Genomic DNA, 24,124 nt, shown 5'->3' on the forward strand with positions numbered 1-24,124 from the left:
TTATGTTATCATGTAACGTTAAGATGGTTTTCATATTATTTGTTAACGTTTTGTAATTTAAGACTATATTTATGGATTGTTGTTTTTGATTGTCGTTCTTTCGAGTATTCGGTTAAGCATGGTTGTTTTCTAATTCGTAGAAGTTGATTATATAACGTATCATTAAAAAAAAATTCTTTAAAAACCCGTGAATCCACGGGTCTCTGCACTAGTTAGTTATCTATGATTAATACAATGCATGTTTACAACACAGACTTATACCATAGATTGTAAGCAATAATGTGACAACAAGCACCATCTTGAATGAAGTATTATCCATCTTTTGAGCCGAGAAATGAACTTATCGAATACCGTGGCTATAACTAACTATATATAAAGAGAGAGATTTAATTTAATAGCATATTAAATTAATGCATTTATTTAATGCTTTAATGAGGATTTGCTTCATTTAAAATGCTAATTAATAACTTTTTTAATGAGCATTTACGTTAGTTTATGTTATTTTCTATAAACGAATTATTTTAATTTCTATCTATTTGCTGTTATTATTTTATACTTAAAGATTGATTTGGATATGGAGGATAATTATGAGATCGATGAGGCAAATTGTTTTCATTTTAGATAGTACAATTAAAAATGAATATTTTTTTTTCGAAAAGCAACCAATATATTAGAACTCGAGCAAGATCAGTACAACAACAAAGCAACGCGTACAAGTCTTCCTAATAAACTGATGTTGCAGAGAAAGCAACATGACTACCAACAACATACAGAAGGACATGCGAATTCAGAACATGTACAAAAATAAAACACAACACACTAGACAAGCAAATAAAAAACAGCAACTCGATTAGCCACATGAACAGGGATTGGCCAGCCACTCAAACCAATCGATCTTTTTCTTTTTGAATCGTTTGGAAATCCAGTCGTATGATTTCAATTGAATCTCGAGGAGCGCACTTGCACCAGCCCACGATTTATTTGAGAACACTTTTTGATTACGATTCCACCATATTAGATAGGCACTCGTCCACTCAACCGCTTGCCATAATTTGGAGCTAACGGGAGATAACGGAGCTTGACTCTTCCCTCTAAATGCCTCGTTGATACTTAGATTTGAGACACCACCAAAACCCCACCATTTATAAACCCTTTCCCATACCTCCATAGCTTGTTTACAAAAAATAAAGGCATGGTCTAGGGATTCGATATCATCATCGTAAAGGGGGCAACGCACTGAGTGTAGATCGATACCTCTTTTATCTAACTCCACGCGGACCGGTAGCCGTCTTCTAATCAACCGCCATATGAACACTTCGACTTTCAATGGAACACAATTGTTTCTCAACGTCTCATGATTTGGGTTGCTGCTGCTACGAAAAGAATAATCGTCTAGCAATCTCGACATGGTTTTTGTGCAGAAGGTACCATTGGAGGATAACTTCCAAGACCAAGCATCATGGCACCTGTTGGATTTAACATACAAAGATAAACGATTAGATAATTCATTTAGCTCATCACAGGCTCTTCTGCTCGGAGAACGTCTCCAATTCCATGAAAAAGTCGGCTGCTGATCAGTCCAGCTAACTCGGTCACGAACAGAGGCTGCTTTCGAATTTTCAAGATGAAAAAGTCTCGCGTAACAGGCCTTTAAAGATGTGTCAGTCAGCCATGGATCCAGCCAAAAGGAAGTAGATGACCCGTCTCCAATATCTCTAATGAAGGAGCTGCGAAAATTGGGAATTAGCTTTTCAATGTCCCACCCTGCACGAACAATATTAAACCAAACACCACATTTGCCTTTTGGTCTAGTGACATCCGAAGAAGCCAATAAACCATCAGACCCATGTATCGAAGAAATAACATTAGCCCACAAGGTGTTGGGCTCCGATTTGAAGCGCCACCACCTTTTTGCAATTAAAGAAAGATTTTTTTCCCTTAAGAGACCCGATATTTAACCCCCCATCCCCGTAACTTGATAGAACCTCACCCCATTTAACCCACGACATTTTATGACACTCACCCGCCCCGCCCCAAAAGAAAGATCGTCTAATACTCTCAAGATGATTAATTACACTCGACGGGGCACGAAAGAGGGAAAAGAAGTATAGCGGTAAACTATGTAGGACCGATTTAACTAGGGTCAACCATCCACCAATTGAAGTCGTTCTAGCTTTCCACTCCGAAAGTCTCGCACCAAATTTATCCACCACCGGTTTCCAACTATCAACTTTATTCATATTACGCCCCATAGGGAGACCTAAGTAGGTAAACGGGAGTTCACCAACTTTGCATTCAATTCTGTTGGCCATGTTTTCAACCTCTTCTTTTACAACACCCAATCCATAAATATGGCTTTTGTGAAAGTTGACTTTTAAACCCGATGCTCTCAAAACAATGTAGGAGTTTCATAAGGTTATTAATGTTATGCCTACCCCACTCACCAAAGAAGATGGTGTCGTCCGCGTATTGTAGGTGTGATATCATGACCTTGTCTTTACCTATCTCCACCCCTTTATAAAGACCATTAGCGATAGCAGATTTGGTTAATAAGTTAAGACCCTCAGCTGCGATGATAAATAGGAAGGGTGACAAGGGATCACCCTGTCGCACTCCTCTTTCAAGGAAAAATTCCTCCGTAGGGGACCCATTGACAAGAATAGAGACGGAAGCAGAAGACAAACAAGCTAAGATCCATTTCCTCCATTTAATTCCAAAGCCCATCCTTTCCATCATATCTAATAAGAACTCCCAATTTAAGCTATCAAAAGTTTTCTTGAAATCTACTTTAAAGATGGAGCTCTTCTTTTTCTTATTACATAGGTAATCTTTAGACTCGTTGACGATGAGAGCGCCATCTAAGATAAAACAACCCTTAAGAAATGCACTTTGTTCACAACCGATAAGACCCAGGATAACACCTCTAATGCGAGTCGAAAGAATCTTAGCAAGGATCTTATAATAGCAGTTTATCAAACTAATGGTCCGAAAGTCATTAAGACGCATAGGATCGCTCTTCTTTGGTACAAGTGTTACAAAAGATGCATTGCAACCCCTTGAGATTTCACACTTATTCCAGAACCAATTTAACGCGTTAATAAGGTCCACCTTAATCAAGCTCCAGTGTTTCTTGAAGAATTTAAAATTAATACCGTCAGGACCCGGGGCCTTCGAGCTGTCACACTCGTGCAAGGCATCAAAAACTTCCTTTTCTGTGAACTTAGCTTCCAAAAGGTCAGCTTGGGCTGCTGTGATTTGCTTAGGCTGGATTTGCCGAGAAGACTTGGACAGAAACAACCGATCAGATGTTCTCTTCTTATATAACTTCGCGAAATGATTGAATATGAGATAAGGAGTAAACAATATAGTGTATGTAAAGCATAAAAACATGATTTAGGGTGCTAAAATTCATTGAAAGATATAGTTCATCCATAATAAGAGTAAAAATGACAAAAGGGAAAAAAGGTAAAGTGGTTTCTATGTTTTTTTGTGGGTGTGAAGGGTTGAAAACTAGGATTCTCAATAGGCGGGTACAGGTTACGTAAAAGTTTTCCATGTTAATGTGTTTGGCCATAATAATGGGTTGTATATGCTTTGATTAAACTGCTAATTTTATTTTCAACTTTAAGTCTTGTTACTGTTCAATCTTCACCCCGTCCTTTGAATTTGATAACATATACGATCCTAGGCATCTCAAGACATTGATGTAATAATCTCACATATTTCAAATTGTTGGAAAATTTGGTTGGAAAGTATGTTCCACCAATTTTTTGGACACAAATTATATATAATAAAGTGATATATATTAACAACTATTTAGTGGGTTTTGTAGCCACTAATGCGTGTCCAAAATGGGTTAATGGTGAATGAGATATCGCGTCTCAAAGTTGTTAGTTTAAGTGCAAATTAAGAAATTAAAAGATTTGATTTATCAATCAAGGATTCTGTAAATATTTTTATGTGATTTTGTAAATCCTTTTCAAATCCTAAAAGATTTGATTTATCAATCAAGGATTTTGTAAATATATTTGTGTGATTTTGTAAATCTTTTCTTACTGTTTGAGATCTTGTTTGCACTTTGGTATTGAGAAAAAGGCATAAACTAACACATAAACAAAAATCATAACCCTCTTACATTGATTTTTCAGCTTCTTCTTTTACAACTTCGGTCACCCAGCTTCTGGCCTCTTTTTCAGGCAAGTGCTCTCGTCCGACAGTACACGCTGCTTCGAACCGGTGTACCCTGGGAACAGACGTCGAATCTGTTTAAGTAAATTGTGTCAAACACAAGCCCGGTTCAACCCTTCAATTCGGTTTGATCGTTTTACACTTATGTTTATCCTTATATATTGCATATCTATATTCATGTTTTCTATTTGTGATTACGTTAATACATAGCATGTTTGTATGTTACTTGTAATTTTCAGTTTCATATGTATATTATTCCTACAAACTTAAACAGAATCTCTGCGAAACTGACCTGATAATAGATATATACGTACTGAATTGAAACGGGTAATGTAACTTGCCTATTTGTTGTTGAAGTGAGGTTTAAAACAACCCATTAGGCTTGTAGAGTTGAATATGAGTATGCATCTACTTTTGGAACTTCAATAGTAGATCCTTTGTTTATTTGCTTATGACTAATATGCTTATAATCTCATCATCGCCGGTCGTTGTTCACTACTGTCGGCTGCTGTCAATAACCTCCGGCTGCCACCGTTAGCCGCCGGTTTCTGCTGTTATGTTCTCCTTGTAATTCTGACCAAGACCCCTGTGTGTATTGGTAAAATAGGCTACTCTATTTTTTATTGAATTGTGTAGTGTTTCCAATATGCGGATGGTTCAGATGCTTTATTCTATATGAAAGTAGCTAAGGAATATTTTTTTCTATGTGGTGGATCCCTCTTGTGTTGATTATGCTTGCACCATGATTAAAGACAAATTACCTTTTTGAAATTTTGATGAAAGAGGTTTATATATGCCTTGCTCCAATAATATACAATAATATTTAAGAATAATGGCCTAGTGGGAGTAGGTCACCTGCCAATTTAAACCATTAGTCATCATTTATTGGTTTTATGTCGTATTCAATATTTAGTTATAATTTAGTTATGCTAATAATAATGATGGATATGGACTATGGATAAATTGTTTATATTTTGTTTTTGAACTAATATGAACCGTTGTTGATTGTTATATACAAATTATTAAACGATGATCATGCTTCGGTTTACTTTTGACTTTAATAATACTTGTTAATATATGTTGTTTGAAATTAAAAGTGTTAATAGTGCATAAAGCAGAGTTGAAATTGTTACTGTATGCTACATTACATGTTTTGCTTTATAATTCATACTTTAAGTAACTAATGGGTATGAATGATTATTCTATTTAACATGTGCATGTGAAATTTTCTTTGCATGTTGATCGAGTTGTGTGTTGCTATTTAAGTATATTCATGTTTTGTTAACTATGTTGGTACTATTACTCCGTATTAGATAAATTTTCCCATGATGTGATATGCTTTATAACTTCATATGTAATAGACCTAACATATTTATTTATGTTTGATTGCCATTAAATATAGTCAACTGACTATAATATTATATTAATTAAATTGCTATATTTGTTATGAAATAATGTGTGATTCATCAATTTTTAGTTATCAGTATGTTGTAATATGTTTAAATTAATCGTTCATACTTATATGCATATGGGTGTGAATTTTGGGTAAATAAATGTGTATGGGTTTGATGATTACAAAGATATGTGTAAATAGATTTGCTATACTGCTTTTAATTCATATTTACTAATTCTGTTCCGGTCTCTTTTTCATAATGTCTCAGTCGGATGCTACCCCAAATAATGGTGGAATTGTTGCACCGTTACCTAATGCGGTTGTTTCTCATGCTGAGAAACCAGAAAAAGATGCGTTTTTATCTGACCACGTTGAACCTTGCGAGGGTCTTAACTGAAACCGCTCCCCAACTTGTTGAAGGGGATGCTCAAACTGTGAGCGCGGTTGAGGCGTGGAAACATTCGGATTATCTATGCCACAATTATGTCTTGAATGGTTTGGAGAATTCTCTCTATAACGTGTACTGCACAACAGAGACTGCCAAAGAATTATGGGAGTCTTTGGAGAAAAAGTACAAGACTGAGGATGCTGGTACCAAGAAATGGGTAGTTGCTAAATTCTTGGATTTTAAAATGGTTGACTCAAAGACTGTTATGAGTCAAGTCCAAGAATTACAGGTCATGCTTCATGACATACATGTTGAAAAAATGGTAATCAGTGAGAGTTTCTAAGTTGCAGCAATAATTGCTAAGCTACCACCAAGCTGGCTTGATTTCAAGAATTACTTGAAACATAAGCGAAAGGAGATGACTGTTGAAGACCTTGTGGTCCGTCTTCGCATTGAGGAAGACAACAAAGTTGCTCTTAAAAAGAGCATTACCCCTAGTTCGGCAAAGGTTAATATTGTTGAACATGGTCACTCCTCAAAAGGTAGCAAAAGTAAAGGAAAGACTGAGAAAAGTAACAAGGGGAAAGGGTTCAAGCTTGGACCTAAAGGTGGTGTTGCCAAGAAGAAAGGTTTCTTTGGCAAATGCTTTAATTGCAACCAGCATGGTCATCGTGCTGATGAGTGCAAGAAGCCAAAGAAAGAGACTACCCGCCAAGCTAACATGGTTGATGTTGCTGATAACCTGGTTGCTATGGTTTTTGACCTCACTATTATGATTTCCGAGGTTAATCTGGTTGGTTCTAATACCAGAGAATGGTAGGTTGATACTGGGGCTACCCATCATATGTGTGCTTATAAGAGCCTCTTTAACTTTTTCAAAGAGGTTACTAGTGGAGATAAGTTGTTTATGGGAAACTCTGCTATAGGTGATATCAAGGGTGAAGAAAATGTGATCCTGAAGATGACCTCTGGAAAGGAACTTACTTTAACTAATGTGTTGTATGTTCCTGAGATTCGTAAGAATCTTGTATCTGGGTGGTTATTGAATAAGTTTGGCTTTAGACTAGTGTTTGAGTCTGATAAGGTCGTGTTGACCAAAAATGGTGTTTATGTTGGTAAGGGTTATGCCCTTAATGGCATGTTTAAGCTAAATGCAATGGTTATTAACAGTAAAGCTAATAAAACAAGTACTAGTTCTGTTTATTTGCTTGAGTCTTCTAATGTGTGGCATGGTAGACTAGGTCATGTTAATTTTAATTCCATTCGTCGCTTAATTAAATTGAATTGCATACCAACATTACACATTGACTCAAACTATAAATGTAAAACATGTGTTGAAGCCAAATTAACAAGATCATCCTTCAAATCGGTTGAACGAATAACCGAACCCCTTGATATGATCCACACTGCTGTGTGTGATTTGAAATCCATTCCAACAAGGAATGGTAATAAGTACTTCATTACTTTTATCGATGATATCACGAAGTACTGTTATGTTTACTTATTGAAAAGTAAATATGAAGCAATTGAGAAATTTATTGCTTATAAAAATGAAGTTGAGAATCAACTTGAATGGAAAATCAAGGCTGTCCGCAGTGATAGAGGTGGTGAATATGTTGCACCCTTTGCTGAATTTTGTGCGCAAAATGGCATTAGACATGAATTTACTTGTCACGACCCGGAAAATTTCGACTAATTTTAAACCAAACTCTCAATACGATATTATATTTCCGACACGATAAGCAAAATCTGTAATGTTAAGTCTCGAAAGCTTTGAAATTATATTCATGTAATTAAATACCCTTTGACCATGTCTGACGATTCACGAACTATTGTGTGTAAATAAATATGAATGTATATATACAAACTTCAGTTATATACATAAATAATAACATATATAGAAAATCGGATACATATAAATATATTTATATATATATTATAAATGTATATTTATATAAATGTTTATACAAATAAATATATATATATACAATTATATATAGATACATAAAGATATATATGAATATACAGAATTATATAAAAACAGCCATATATAAAAATAGATACAGATATATAAATAAATCAGTATTATGTTATCATTAATAATAATAATAATCAGTAGTTTTATTTCTTAAATAAATAATAGAATTACTTTTATTAAAATTATGTTTAATAATAAAAATCGTACACAAAATTGAGCTGGGAATTAGAATTGGTTTGACATCACAATCGATCCATATATTTCTGTCCTTGAATGTCGATTCTTGTCCACAATTACCTCCAAATTCAGTTATGGATCAATATCATAGTTATTTTTTATTATATATTCTTATTTGCTTTATATAGTTTTTGTTCTTTACTTCCCGACTTCTTCCCTCTGTCGAATCTCTCTCTGATATAAACCACCAAGCTCACTTATGTTGCTAATATATTCAAATCTTTTTCATGATAAAAACCATCACTTAAAAACCACCTATTAACGCTGCAACTGCTCAAACTTTTTCTGTTTTCAGTCAACAAGAAAACCCACCTCCTTGCTTGATGAACAAAACCATCACTAATTTAAGGCAACAATGGTCTAATACTGAGTCTGCTCATAAACCCAAATCAAAACATGTGTGTTACTTCGATCACCAAACCCTTCGGAACCTGCTATCTCTTGTTTGCTTACGTGATGCTACTATCCAACCATCATCATCATCCATCCCTGCTAGTCGAGCTTAAACCATCTGCTTTCTGTTTCACTCAACAATCACACCAAACCGTCACCATAACTGCTCCTGCTCTTGTTCCTTCACCACTACACCACCAACTATATCTTTTTTCTTCTATCTTATTTTTTTTATTTTCTTTTCCTTCTATGAATAACCGGGACACCAACCAGGCTTTCATTTCCATTGTTCCTTTTCGACTTGCAGCAACAAAATACCATTGTATTGTTATTTAATAGGTAACAAACAACCATGTCACCACTTACAAGCTGTTAACTTCGTTTCTATTTCTGTTTCAACTGGAATCAAAACAATCACCACTTCTTCTTGATTAACTCTTCTTCGTGAACCCTAAAACCATCACAAACATCCACTCTTCAAAACCTTACTTACTGCTACTTTGTTTCTGTTTCATAATGAAACTACCTGCAACCATCATGAATAAACAAACACTCTTATGTGCTAATTCGATATTCACCATATTGTTTTATTAATTGTGGCTGTTATCAACCAAGACCATCAGGTTAACACCTATCACAAATTCATCTACTGAGTTTATATTTTTTTTATCACAACAACATTTATAACTGCAATACTTCGTTTATATTCATTCATATCTATAAAATATTCAAATTTGAAATAAATCAATTCATGTTTGTTACCAATCTGAACTTTTACCTTTCGCTACATCGTTTCGAGTCAATCTGGAGACTAAAACTTTGATTGACAAACTCAAACGAAGAACCCGATTAAATCGAAGAAGAGTCTGTTGATGTTATCCCGATGTGTTGATGTACGAGCATAAGAATCTGGTTATACCTCAAGATTCTAAACCCAATTTATATGAATCAACTTCATTGAAGAGTTTATGAATTTAAGCTCCTGTTGAAAATCGATCGCTGTAGCTTGAATATGGATTATTAGTTATGCCGGTTATGAATTGATAAATGATAATGATTAACAAGAAAGAACGATGATGATGAGATGATGATGGAAGATGATCGATGATGAGCAGCGAAGAAATCGAAACCAGGGATCTAAAGTATGTCGAATACTCTGCTCGATACCTTTTTTTTTTACAACATAAACCTAACACAAAAGAACCCGGTTGGACTAATTGATGGGCTATTTTATGGATCCATCTACTAACACAAACGGATCATATTCTTGGACTCCTTAAACATTAATGGACATACTTAATATTCAAAGTATTATTATTATTATTATTATTATTATTATTATTATTATTATTATTATTATTATTATTATTATTATTATTATTATTATTATTAATATTATTTTTATATAACAAATAAATATCATATACTTATATTAATATTACATAAAATTATATTAAACATATTAACATCAATTATATAAATATTACATATAATAAGTTATTAACTTTTGATATAATAATAAATACAAATATAATATATATTAATATAACTATATGTAAGAATATTGATTATTTACAAAATAACTATATATAAAATATAACTGAAAATATAAAATATAAATAGAGTATACATATAACTACAACACTTAATATATAAATATTATATAGGAGAGATTATGTGATTCTATGTGTTAATATATATACTTGATAGAGGTTCGTGAATCCAAGTCAAATCTATACTTGTTAAATGACATCATATGTATTTTTACTACAAAATACAGTATGGTGAGTTTCATTTGCTCCCTTTTTAATTGCTTTTGCAACATATATTTTTGGGCTGAGAATACATGCGCTGCTTTTATAAATGTTTACGAAATAGACACAAGTACTTAAAAATATATTCTACGTTGAGTTGTACCACTGGCATACTTCCCTGTAGCTTGGTAACTACTATTTACATGTGGTATTGTAAACACGAATCCTGTTGATAGATCTATCGGGCCTGACAACCCCAACCGGACTGGACGACCAGTATTCAACGGTTGCACAGTACTTCGTTTCGGTGACTACACTTGGTACGGTGTAGTGAGATTTCATAATAAAGGGAATATGCGACGTGATTAAATGTTAAGTATGGTTACCAAGTGCTCAACCACTTAGAATGCTTTACATACACTTGCGAGTGTATTATGTTTATGATTATGAAATCTTGTGGTCTATTAATATATTGAAATAATTGATACGATAAACCTATGAACTCACCAACCTTTTGGTTGACACTTTTAAGCATGTTTATTCTCAGGTACGAATTAAGTCTTCCGCTGTACATTTGCTCATTTTAAGGACATTACTTGGAGTCGATCATCGCAATGGGACCAAATGTTGATGATTTCATCCAGATGGATTAGGACGGGTCGTTTCAGTTAGTATCAGAGCGTTGGTCCTAGCGAACCAGGTCTTGCATTAGTGTGTCCAACTGATAGTTGTTAGGATGCATTAGCGAGTCTGGACTTCGACCTTAGCTGCATATTATAAGTATTGTTTATCATTCCTAGTGGAAAATTATCTGCTTATCATTCCTAAGTCTAGACAATACTTCCTGCACTTATTTGATAGATAGTGTACAGATAAATTCATATCTTAGCGTATCTGTTACTGTAGACTTTATCTGACACGTTTCCTTAATTCCCTCTGTAATCTACGGGATCTTCTATACTATATATAGACATTCTATGTAATTAGAATATCATCCGACATCCGAATTTCATTTCATATCGAAAACCCTTTATCTAACCGTACCAAATGAAACTCACCACTAGTTCAAATTCCTCGAATTCCGACAACTATTCCGATATGGATGTCCACCTAAGCTTCGGAAGCAGCGTCACCAGAATGAATCAACTAATCAGCCATCCCCAATTCATCTGATGTGTTCGTAGATGACTTAACCAATGGAGACAAGAAGAAGGCGATCCTTTTCACCCACCAACCTGTACCCATGGCGAAGAACCTGAATCACTTACCAGCGAACCTGTTCGAAACACCATTTTCACCCTCATTTCCTGAATATCTCGCCACGATTATATTCTATCTAAAATTCTAAACCTTAATCATCCGCTCGTTCCAACCGACGACCATCCCGGAATAATAGAAGAAGTCAACGAACTTCGCGCTTGAGTTATAGCTTTGGAAAATAAGGTGCAAAACTTATCAACTTTAGCAACATCACCGGCATTAACAATACCACCGGCACCAACAACCTAAGTTTCAATATCACATGCCTCAACATCTCATTCTGTATCTCGAGCATAATCATCGTCCTACGTATCGTTCTATCTACTTTATCTTCGTTCTACATATCGTTCTACATCGATTATCTTCGCTCGACATGGCGATTATTTAATTTCTAAAGTTTTAGAGATTATGTATTCCAGTTCTAGCGGTAAATCAAATGAGTTTAATATCATATTAACTCATTAAATCCATGATTACATCTGAAGAAAATATATATGCAAGTATATTTTCATAAAGATTGTAAATAAAAAAAAATTCTTTTGTACAAACTGTTAATGATGAGAATATTTTAACGGGTAGGTAATACCCGAAGAATATTTAGATTTCACATTAATAAGTTACAATGTACATTCTTCGAATCTGACTCAATGTTCAGTCACTATCCTACTTGTATCCATAGATATACGTATCCGTTCACCACAGAATCCATTTTCGTTCAATTTCATATCTGGATTTTGACCTATCAGAATCCAACAAGTGGCATAATGAAGAAAACATCGGATAAAGAAAAATTTGTTAGAAACAAACGAACTAACTAATTGAAATATTGTTAAGAATCCACGCTAACTGTTCCTAGCTAACTGTTCCTAGCTAACTGGTTACATTTTATTTATCGCAATTTACATTCTTGCAATTTACATTCTCGCAATTTACATTCTCGTAATTTTATTTATCGTCATTTAATTTCTGTTATTTATTTTACGCACTTTAAATAACGGAACACGTATACAAGGTTTCGACATGTCATATTGACCCATCTATATATCTATCTTGAAACAACCATAGACACTCTATATGCAAATGACAGAGTTAGCTATACAGGGTTGAGGTTGATTCCAAAATATATATATATATAGTTTGAGTTGTGATCAATACTGAGACCGGTACACTGGTCACGATACGTATTAATTAATTCGAATATTATATATTAAACTGTATATATGAATTATTGGACTATTGGACTATTGAATTATTGGACTGTCAACATTGGACAATTAAAAAAAAATGAATTAAAATATTGATTATAACATATGAAACTAAACAATTCTTCAAGTTTGCCACTTGATTTCTTCTTAAACCTCAATTTGAATCTTGACGATTCCAATCCATGTTCAAATCTTTCATGATTCTTAAAAACACCTCAAACGAGAGGATGAACCAGCCGCACTTCGTCTACAGAAGAAAAGATTGATGCATATAGTTATGCACCTGAAAAACCCTCGGAAACTGAGTAAACGTTTAACACGTAGCTGTGCTAATTTCTTTAGTGTTATTATTACTCAAAATAATTTGGTAATCCCTTTCAAAGTAGCAAATTTTGTCACAGCTTCAGCAAGGCAACTTCGACTATTCGTTCGAAACAACCTTATTATAACCTTGATATATATATGCGTACTCTTCATTGTTACTGGGGAACCTTTTATATTCCACCATACTACCATCAGCGTTTAATCACCTAAAAACACAATTCTCCTGAAAACCCTCGGTTTGATAACCAACGATTCAGTTATGATAACTTTGAATGCTGATGAAGCAGCAAAAACTGTAGATGGTCTTAATGGCCAAAGGTTTGATGATAAAGAATGGAGTGTTGGAAACGCTCAATAGAAAATTTAGTACCGAAAAGAGGTTTATGCAAAACTATGAAGGAGGCTGTGGATAAATCACCAGAACTAAAACCTATATTTAACGAATCCAGATGATTATGTATCTGATGAACTCTTTAGCGAATACCTTGTACCTTACTTATTCTAAATCCTTGCGGAAATATTTTCTTCATCATCCTTCAATCTAGAAATTTCAAAATATTGTCATAAATATCTTCAATATTTCTGAAGATGTCTTCATAAATATCTTCGTCTGAAATTATCTATCTTCTCGTGCTATCTATGTTACCTCATAAAAGAAACGGTTTTAGTTTCTATCCTTTTATAAAATTTGAGTTTAAATTATGAATGTTTCTGGAGAAGTGTAGGGAATTGAAGCATGAGTTAGTATAATATAACGACGTCAGGCCAACGTGGTTATATTACAGTAAGTCATGCTAAATTTCTAATGTAACGTGATGATGATTCACAGTCCTCGTCATGTGTCATGTTACATAACTCTTTCATTCTACTTAATCTCTAAGCATATCGCGGAAATATTTTCCTTGATATTTCTGTTCTTTCGTAATTCCAACAAATTGCTAATAAATCTTGCTATTACATTTTCTTTCTGATTAGAAGATTTTCTTTAAAATTCCATGAATTCCTGAAATCCACCGCGACTACGTCAAAAGTTAAATCTCTATCTCAATCTTTTGTGATAGCTTCGCTTATACGCTTCACGTAATCGAATTGTTTTATCCTTAATACTCAAGGGTAATAAAATTCTATTCTATCAATTCATATTCGTTATGAAAACACTCTTATTGTTAGCCATGACGACCTCACTCAAATTTCGGGATGAAATTTCTTTAACGGGTGGGTACTGTCACGACCTCGAAAATTTCGACTAATTTTAAACCAAACTCTCAATACGATATTATATTTTCGACACGATAAGCAAAATCTGTAATGTTAAGTCTCGAAAGCTTTGAAATTATATTCATGTAATTAAATACCCTTTGACCATGTCTGACGATTCACGAACTATTGTGTGTAAATAAATATGAATGTATATATACAAACTTCAGTTATATACATAAATAATAACATATATAGAAAATCGGATACATATAAATATATTTATATATATATTATAAATGTATATTTATATAAATGTTTATACAAATAAATATATATATATATATATATATATATATATATATATATATATATATACAATTATATATAGATACATAAAGATATATATGAATATACAGAATTATATAAAAACAGCCATCTATAAAAATAGATACAGATATATAAATAAATCAGTATTATGTTATCATTAATAATAATAATCAGTAGTTTTATTTCTTAAATAAATAATAGAATTACTTTTATTAAAATTATGTTTAATAATAAAAATCGTACACAAAATTGAGCTGGGAATTAGAATTGGTTTGACATCACAATCGATCCATATATTTCTGTCCTTGAATGTCGATTCTTGTCCACAATTACCTCCAAATTCAGTTATGGATCAATATCATAGTTATTTTTTATTATACATTCTTATTTGCTTTATATAGTTTTTGTTCTTTACTTCCCGACTTCTTCCATCTGTCGAATCTCTCTCTGATATAAACCACCAAGCTCACTTATGTTGCTAATATATTCAAATCTTTTTCATGATAAAAACCATCACTTAAAAACCACCCATTAACGCTGCAACTGCTCAAACTTTTTCTGTTTTCAGTCAACAAGAAAACCCACCCCCTTGCTTGATGAACAAAACCATCACTAATTTAAGGCAACAATGGTCTAATACTGAGTCTGCTCATAAACCCAAATCAAAACATGTGTGTTACTTCGATCACCAAACCCTTCGGAACCTGCTATCTCTTGTTTGCTTACGTGATGCTACTATCCAACCATCATCATCATCCATCCCTGCTAGTCGAGCTTAAACCATCTGCTTTCTGTTTCACTCAACAATCACACCAAACCGTCACCATAACTGCTCCTGCTCTTGTTCCTTCACCACTACACCACCAACTATATCTCTTTTCTTCTATCTTATTTTTTTTTATTTTCTTTTCCTTCTATGAATAACCGGGACACCAACCAGGCTTTCATTTCCATTGTTCCTTTTTGACTTGCAGCAACAAAATACCAGTGTATTGTTATTTAATAGGTAACAAACAACCATGTCACCACTTACAAGCTGTTAACTTCGTTTCTATTTCTGTTTCAACTGGAATCAAAACAATCACCACTTCTTCTTGATTAACTCTTCTTCGTGAACCCTAAAACCATCACAAACATCCACTCTTCAAAACCTTACCTACTGCTACTTTGTTTCTGTTTCATAATGAAACTACCTGCAACCATCATGAATAAACAAACACTCTTATGTGCTAATTCGATATTCACCATATTGTTTTATTAATTGTGGCTGTTATCAACCAAGACCATCAGGTTAACACCTATCACAAATTCATCTACTGAGTTTATATTTTTTTATCACAACAACATTTATAACTACAATACTTCGTTTATATTCATTCATATCTATAAAATGTTCAAATTTGAAATAAATCAATTCATGTTTGTTACCAATATGAAATTTTACCTTTTGCTACATCATTTCGAGTCAATCTGGAGACTAAAACTTTGATTGACAAACTCAAACGAAGAACCCGATTAAATCAAAGAAGAATCTGTTGATGTTATCCCGATGTGTTGATGTACGAGCATAAGAATCTGGTTATACCTCAAGATTCTAAACCCAATTTATATGAATCAACTTCATTGAAGAGTTTATGAATTTATGCTCCTGTTGAAAATCGATCGATATAGGTTGAATATGGATTATTAGTTATGCCGGTTATGAATTTATAAATGATAATGATTAACAAGAAAGAACAATGATGATGAGATGATGATGGAAGATGATCGATGATGAGCAGGGAAGAAATCGAAGCCAGGGATCTAAAGTATGTCGAATACTCTGCTCGATACCTTATTATTTTTTTTACAACATAAACCTAACACAAAAGAACCCGGTTGGACTAATTGATGGGCTATTTTATGGATCCATCTACTAACACAAATGGATCATATTCTTGGACTCCTTAAACATTAATGGACATACGTAATATTCAAAGTATTATTATTATTATTATTATTATTATTATTATTATTATTATTATTATTATTATTATTATTATTATTATTATTATTATTATTAATATTATTTTTATATAACAAATAAATATTATATACTTATATTAATATTACATAAAATTATATTAAACATATTAACATCAATTATATAAATATTACATATAATAAGTTATTAACTTTTGATATAATAATAAATACAAATATAATATATATTAATATAACTATATGTAAGAATATTGATTATTTACAAAATAACTATATATAAAATATAACTGAAAATATAAAATATAAATAGAGTATATATATAACTACAACACTTAATATATAAATATTATATAGGAGAGATTATGTGATTCTATGTGTTAATATATATACTTGATACAGGTTCGTGAATTCGAGGTCAAATCTATACTTGTTAAATGACGTCATATGTATTTTTACTACAAAATACAGTATGGTGAGTTTCATTTGCTCCCTTTTTAATTGCTTTTGCAACATATATTTTTGGGCTGAGAATACATGCGCTGCTTTTATAAATGTTTACGAAATAGACACAAGTACTTAAAAATATATTCTACGTTGAGTTGTACCACTGGCATACTTCCCTGTAGCTTGGTAACTACTATTTACATGTGGTATTGTAAACGCGAATCCTGTTGATAGATCTATCGGGCCTGACCACCCCAACCAGACTGGACGACCAGTATTCAACGGTTGCACAGTACTTCGTTTCGGTGACTACACTTGGTACGGTGTAGTAAGATTTCATAATAAAGGGAATATGCGACGTGATTAAATGTTAAGTATGGTTACCAAGTGCTCAACCACTTAGAATGCTTTACATACACTTGCGAGTGTATTATGTTTATGATTATGAAATCTTGTGGTCTATTAATATATTGAAATAATTGATACGATAAACCTATGAACTCACCAACCTTTTGGTTGACACTTTTAAGCATGTTTATTCTCAGGTACGAATTAAGTCTTCCGCTGTACATTTGCTCATTTTAAGGACATTACTTGGAGTCGATCATCACAATGGGACCAAATGTTGATGATTTCGTCCAGATGGATTAGGATGGGTCGTTTCATTACTGCACCTTACTCACCCCAATCAAATGGCACTGCTGAAAGAAAGAATAGAACCTTGAAAGAAATGGTGAATGCCATGTTGGTGAGTTCGGGTGTAAGCCAGTCAATGTGGGGGGATGTCATCCTATCGGAAAACTATCTTTTAAATAAGATACCTCAAAAGAAAAGGGATGAAACCCCATACGAGTTATGGTGGAAAAGAAAATCATCCTATGAGTACCTCAAAGTGTGGGGGTGCCTAGCGAAGGTAGATGTTCCACTAGCTAAGGCACAAAAGATAGGGTCAAAGACTGTTGACTGTATATTTATTGGATATGCTGAAAACAGTATGACTTATCAGTTCATTGTGCATGAATCTAAGATTTCGGATGTACACAAAGGTTCAATCATGGAATCAAGAAATGCTTCGTTCTTTGAAAATGTATTTCCATGCATTGCAAATGAACATGAAAGTTCGTCTAGAATAGACGATGAAGGTGTTGAAGTTAAGACACCTCATGAACGAGTTCAAGAGGAACTAGTAGAATCTGAGGAAGAAGAGCTTGAGCTGAGACGAAGCAAAAGAGCAAGGACAGAAAAATCGTTCGGTCCTGATTTTCACACTTACATGGTTGAAAATGAACCTACAACTTACCGTGAAGCGGTGTCTTCCTCTGAAGGACCTCAATGGAAGGAGGCCATTAAAAGTGAAATAGATTCTATTTTACAAAACCATACTTGGAAGTTAGTGGATCTTCCTCCGGGATGCAAGCCACTAGGTTATCGATGGATCTTCAAGAAGAAGTTAAAGCCAGATGGTACCATTGATAAGTATAAAGCAAGGTTGGTGATCAAAGGTTATAGACAACGAGAAGGTCTAGATTACTTTGATACATATTCACCGGTAACGCGAATAACCTCAATCAGGTTAGTACTTGCCATTGCTGCCATTAGAAACTTGAAAGTACATCAAATGGATGTGAAAACCACTTTCTTAAATGGAAATCTAGAAGAAGAGATTTACATGGAACAACCTGAGGGGTTTCTAGCGCATGGACAAGAAAGGAAAGTGTGTAAACTTGTTAAATCTTTATATGAATTAAAACAAGCTCCTAAACAATGGCACCAGAAGTTTGATAATGTCATGCTTGATTCAGGATTTAAGATCAATGAGTGTGACAAGTGTGTGTATGTGAAAGACATACCAAGTGGATATGTTATCCTTTGTCTATATGTAGATGATATGATCATTGCTGGTAGTAATGAGAAGATGATTAAATCTACAAAAGACATGTTGATTTCAAAGTTTGACATGAAAGACATGGGTTTAGCGAATGTGATATTGGGAGTAAAAATCACACGAACCGAAAGTGGACTTATTCTAAGTCAAACCCATTATGTGGATAAAATTCTTGAGAAGTTCAATGCTAATGACTCTAATATAGCTAGAACTCCCATTGACCCAAGTCAACATCTAGCTAAGAACATATGAGAACCTATTAACCAGTTAGAGTACTCAAGAATTATTGGCAGCCTAATGTATCTAATGAGTTGTACTCGACCAGACTCAGCATATGTTATAAGCAAGCTAAGTAGATACACAAGTAATCCAGGAACGTCGCACTGGAATTGTATAACTAAGTTACTTCGGTACTTAAGATATACTCGAGAGTACGGGCTGCATTATAAAAGATATCCGGAAGTGATTGAAGGTCAGTGTGATGCAAACTGGATATCTGATACAAATGATTCCAGAGCAACAAGTGGGTACGTATTCACACTTGGAGGTGCTGCTATATCGTGGAAATCTTTTAAACAAACGGTTATTGCTAGATCCACGATGGAATCAGAATTCATCGCTTTAGATAAAGCTGGTGAAGAGTACACCTTTTTAAAGGGAGTTTACTAATTATGAGTAAACTTCCTAGTTCATTCCTAAAAGTGACATGTAAGAGGATAAGCCCATGGCTTTTAATGATTCAACTGAAATAATCATGCGTGGTTAATCAGTAGCCATTCGGTGGTGAATCACCTATGTGAGAGAGAAGTGGGGTCGCTTTGAAGGGTATTGTTGGGGCACAATACTTGATAAGCTCTCGCAGAACCAGGCTAATGTTCATGACCATAACGAACATAACTATGAGGACTTGAGATTGTCAGGGAGAGTCTTGCGTGAAGCGTATTGTCGCCTACACAAACGGCAGGCGAGTTCAAAGACATCGCCATCTACTCAGAGCCAGTAGACTAAGTGCGTTTTCACAAGCGAAAGTTCAAAGGGTAACACCTACTTATCATATGCAAGATTCAACCGCTGAAATTTAATCGGAAGATAGTTGTTACTAAGAAGCGATCTCCATGCATGTGGGGGATTGTTGGAAATTTTGGTTGGAAAGTATGTTCCGCCAATTTTTTGGACACAAATTATATATAATAAAGTGATATATATTAACGACTATTTAGTGGGTTTTGTAACCACTAATGCGTGTCCAAAACGGGTTAATGGTGAATGAGATATCGCGTCTCAAAGTTGTTAGTTTAAGTGCAAACTAAGAAATTAAAAGATTTGAATTATCAATCAAGGATTCTGTAAATATTTTTATGTGATTTTGTAAATCCTTTTCAAATCCTAAAAGATTTGATTTATCAATCAAGGATTTTGTAAATATATTTGTGTGATTTTGTAAATCTTTTCTTACTGTTTGAGATCTTGTTTGCACGATAAATACCAAAGTTTGGTATTGAGAAAAAGGCATCAACTAACACATAAACAAAAATCATAACCCTCTTACATTGATTTTTCAGCTTCTTCTTTTACAACTTCGGTCACCCCGCTTCCGGCCTCTTTTTCAGGCAAGTGCTCTCGTCCAGCAGTACACGCTGCTTCGAACCGGTGTACCCTGGGAACAGACGTCGAATCTGTTTAAGGGAATTGTGTCAAACACAAGCCCGGTTCAACCCTTCAATTCGGTTTGATCGTTTTACACTTATGTTTATCCTTATATATTGCATATCTATATTCATGTTTTCTATTTGTGATTACGTTAATACATAGCATGTTTGTATGTTACTTGTAATTTTCAGTTTCGTATGTATATTATTCCTATACAAATTTCGTGATTCACCAATATAATTTGTGTTTATGCATCACCTTATGCGAGACTTTATTCTTCAAACTTCTTCTTATCCACAATACCAGGAAGTTATAATTTTCTGTTTATCGAACTATAATTGTTTGATAAACTTAATAAATTTTGCACGGTTGTTTTTTACCACTCATGCAACACATAGGCTCACCACAAAGAGGTGGTTAGGTGCTTGGGAATCTCCAAAGAAGACCCAGGTTTAAACCTCACCAACCTCATTTGGGGGAGTTTCCTTTCAAAAATAAAAAATAAAAATTCATGGTCTCAAAACCCAGTATAGGTTATAAATATTAAATACTCGATATTAATATTAATATAAATAATTAAGAAAATGCAATTTTCAAGGAATGTTAGACGCATTTTTTAATTGTTATTTAACTAATTTTCTCTATCTACATAATAGATTTTTGTTATGAACTTGTCAAAAATGATGGCTGCCAATTATCATAAGAATCCAAAGTTGAATAGTAATTATATGTACTATAAATATGTACCATATGATATTACATTAGATGCACTTCTGATATATATTTCATATACTCTCTCTCTCTCTCTCTCTCTCTCTCTCTCTCTTTATATCTTCTAATAATTATCAATAGTCCACAGTCAAAAACCAGGCCACTAAAGGTAGTTATAAGCCTACTGAATTATAACACGTCACTAAAGGTAGTTATAAGCCTACTGAATTATAACACGTTATCAGCATGAAGTGCTCCATATAATCAATGTTTATCTAAGCAAGCACAAGTCACTAATAATAATAATAATAATAATAATAATAATAATAATAATAATAATAATAATAATAATAATAATAATAATAATAATAATAATAAAAAAAAATTTCTTTAACGCTATCTTCTATTATTTATTAGTAAGGTAAATATTATTATCATCATAACTAACATTTATATTTATGTTATATATGGTCGGTTATACCGCCTGAATTATATTTCTGTAATCTATTATTAACTTCACTAACATTTATATTTATGTTATATATGGTCGGTTATACCACCTGAATTATATTTCTGTAATCTAACTCTTATTAATTTCGCTAACATTTATATTTATGTTATATATGGTCGGTTATACCGCCTGAATTATATTTCTGTAATCTAACTCTTATTAACTTCACTAACATTTATATTTATGTTATCTAACATTTATGATTACTTATGCAATTAATCATTATTTATTTCATGCATACTAATGTTTATTCTTAAATTTATTATTTATGCATAATATGTTTATTCTCTTAATCTTCGTATTTATACTAAACGTATTTATACTAAATGTATTTTATAGTAATCATATTTATACTAATAAAATTCTTTTATTAAAATTATTATTAATATAACGAGTACATAACAATCGTTAACGTCAACTAACGACGTTACAACGGTCATATATACATAACGGTTGTTAACGTCAACTGACGACGTTACAACGACTATATTTTTCAAATATAAAATAAACATCTCCGTTTTCACATTTTCACAAATCAATCTTCATTTTCTCAGATTACCACTCTCAAAAAGTTTTTGTAAAGATGATTCACACAAGGATGATTTTTCCTATTGTATTGGTCATATTAACTATCATCATTGTTGCTAATATACCATCGGGTGAACCTATATTCTATCCTGCCCTTGTGGTTTTATTATTTGTAATCATACCATTATTCTGTTGTTTGCTACTTATGAATTTAAAATGATTCTAATTTCATGTTGTTAGAAATTGATTATGATTATAATTTATGTTGTTCATCTTTCTGAAAATAGAAAATGTCAAACTTATCAAAGCTTGAGTTTGATGCCCTAGACGTATCGGGAATAAACTACACATCATGGGTCATGGATGTAGAAATAAATCTTGGATCATTGGGTATTCTAGAAACTTTAAAAGAAAACAATACTTGTTCTGATCAAGATAAATTAAAATCAATTGCTTTTATTCGCAAACATATTGATATCACCTTAAAACATATGTATCTCACTATCAAAGATCCACATATTTTATGGGAAAGTATCAAGAGTAGATTCGATAATCAAAAGGAAATATTACTCCCAGCTGCGAGGGAAGAATGGAGAAATCTAAGGTTCCAAGACTTTAAAAAAGTAAGTGAATACAGCTCGGCTATGTTCAAGATCCGTTCAAAGCTTCAATTATGTGGTCAAGAAATAAGTGATGCTGATATGATGGAGAAAACTTTCTCCACAATGCATTCTGTAAACATTACTATACAAGAAAATTTAAGATTGCAGAATTACAAAACTTTTTTCAAACTTCAAACTTATCTCTTAGTTGCAGAAGTGAATAAAGAATTACTGATGAAGAATCAAGAGTCTCGTCCTACGGGTGCACTAGCATTCCCTGAAGCTAATGCCATTAACAATAATAATAATAAAAAAAGAAATGCACCTGGACGAGGACGTGGGCGAGGTCGTGGTCATATTGGCCAAAACTACCATAACAATAATAAAAATCATAACTATGTTCGAAATCACCCTTATGGTAATGGTCGTGATCGTAATGGTTACGGTGGTCGTGGTCGTGAACAAAGAAATAATAATCCACAAAATTATTAGTTTTAACCACCATACAATCCCACAAATCATAATGTTGAAGGAAGCTCTTCAAAGAATATAGAAGATTCTTGTTATCGATGTGGTAAAATTGGCCATTGGTCTAAAAACTGTCGAACAAATCAATATTCTGTTAATCAATATCAGGAATCCCTAAAAGTAAAAGGAAAAGAGGCAAACCTTGTGGATGACCTTGATACAAAAATCACTAAGCCAACAAGTGACTACTTTAATGAATAAATTTTCTATTATATGTCCATATCAAATAAATGGATGTAGATTTACGATCTATACCATATCTACTTTACTATATGTTTCCTTATTATGTACTTTCGTTTATAACATATTTTTGAATGTAATATATTGATGAATTATGTACTCATTATTTGTTTCTCATATTTTGAAGTTCATGATGTACACTACTGGAGTGCAAAATCAGTCAAATAGTGGGGATCTTTGTATTGCAGAAAGTGGTACCACACACACTATACTCAAATCTAAAAAATATTTCACTGATTTTAAAGCAACAGAAGGAACGGTACATACTATATCAGGTCCTGCGGATTTAATAAAAGGAATGGGAAAAGCAAATTCATATTACCAAATGGTACAAATTTTCTGATAAAAAATGCCTTATTTTCTCCCATGTCAAAGAGAAATTTGTTAAGCTTCTC

General features: G+C 33.1%; 1 protein-coding gene across 1 annotated transcript; it reads right to left on the reverse strand.

Moving 5' to 3' along the window:
* Nucleotides 1-850: 850 nt before the first annotated feature.
* On the reverse strand, nt 851-3,390 carry LOC139848630 (uncharacterized). The gene is made up of 3 exons (XM_071838350.1): nt 2,445-3,390; nt 2,149-2,326; nt 851-1,907 (listed from the first exon to the last, which is right to left on the reverse strand). The coding sequence occupies exons 1-3, from the start codon at nt 3,388-3,390 to the stop codon at nt 851-853; spliced, it is 2,181 nt and encodes a 726-aa protein (XP_071694451.1).
* Between the last annotated feature and the right edge of the window lie 20,734 nt (nt 3,391-24,124).

This window comes from Rutidosis leptorrhynchoides, chromosome 5, assembly GCF_046630445.1.
Source record: "Rutidosis leptorrhynchoides isolate AG116_Rl617_1_P2 chromosome 5, CSIRO_AGI_Rlap_v1, whole genome shotgun sequence".
Lineage (NCBI taxonomy): Eukaryota > Viridiplantae > Streptophyta > Magnoliopsida > Asterales > Asteraceae > Rutidosis > Rutidosis leptorrhynchoides.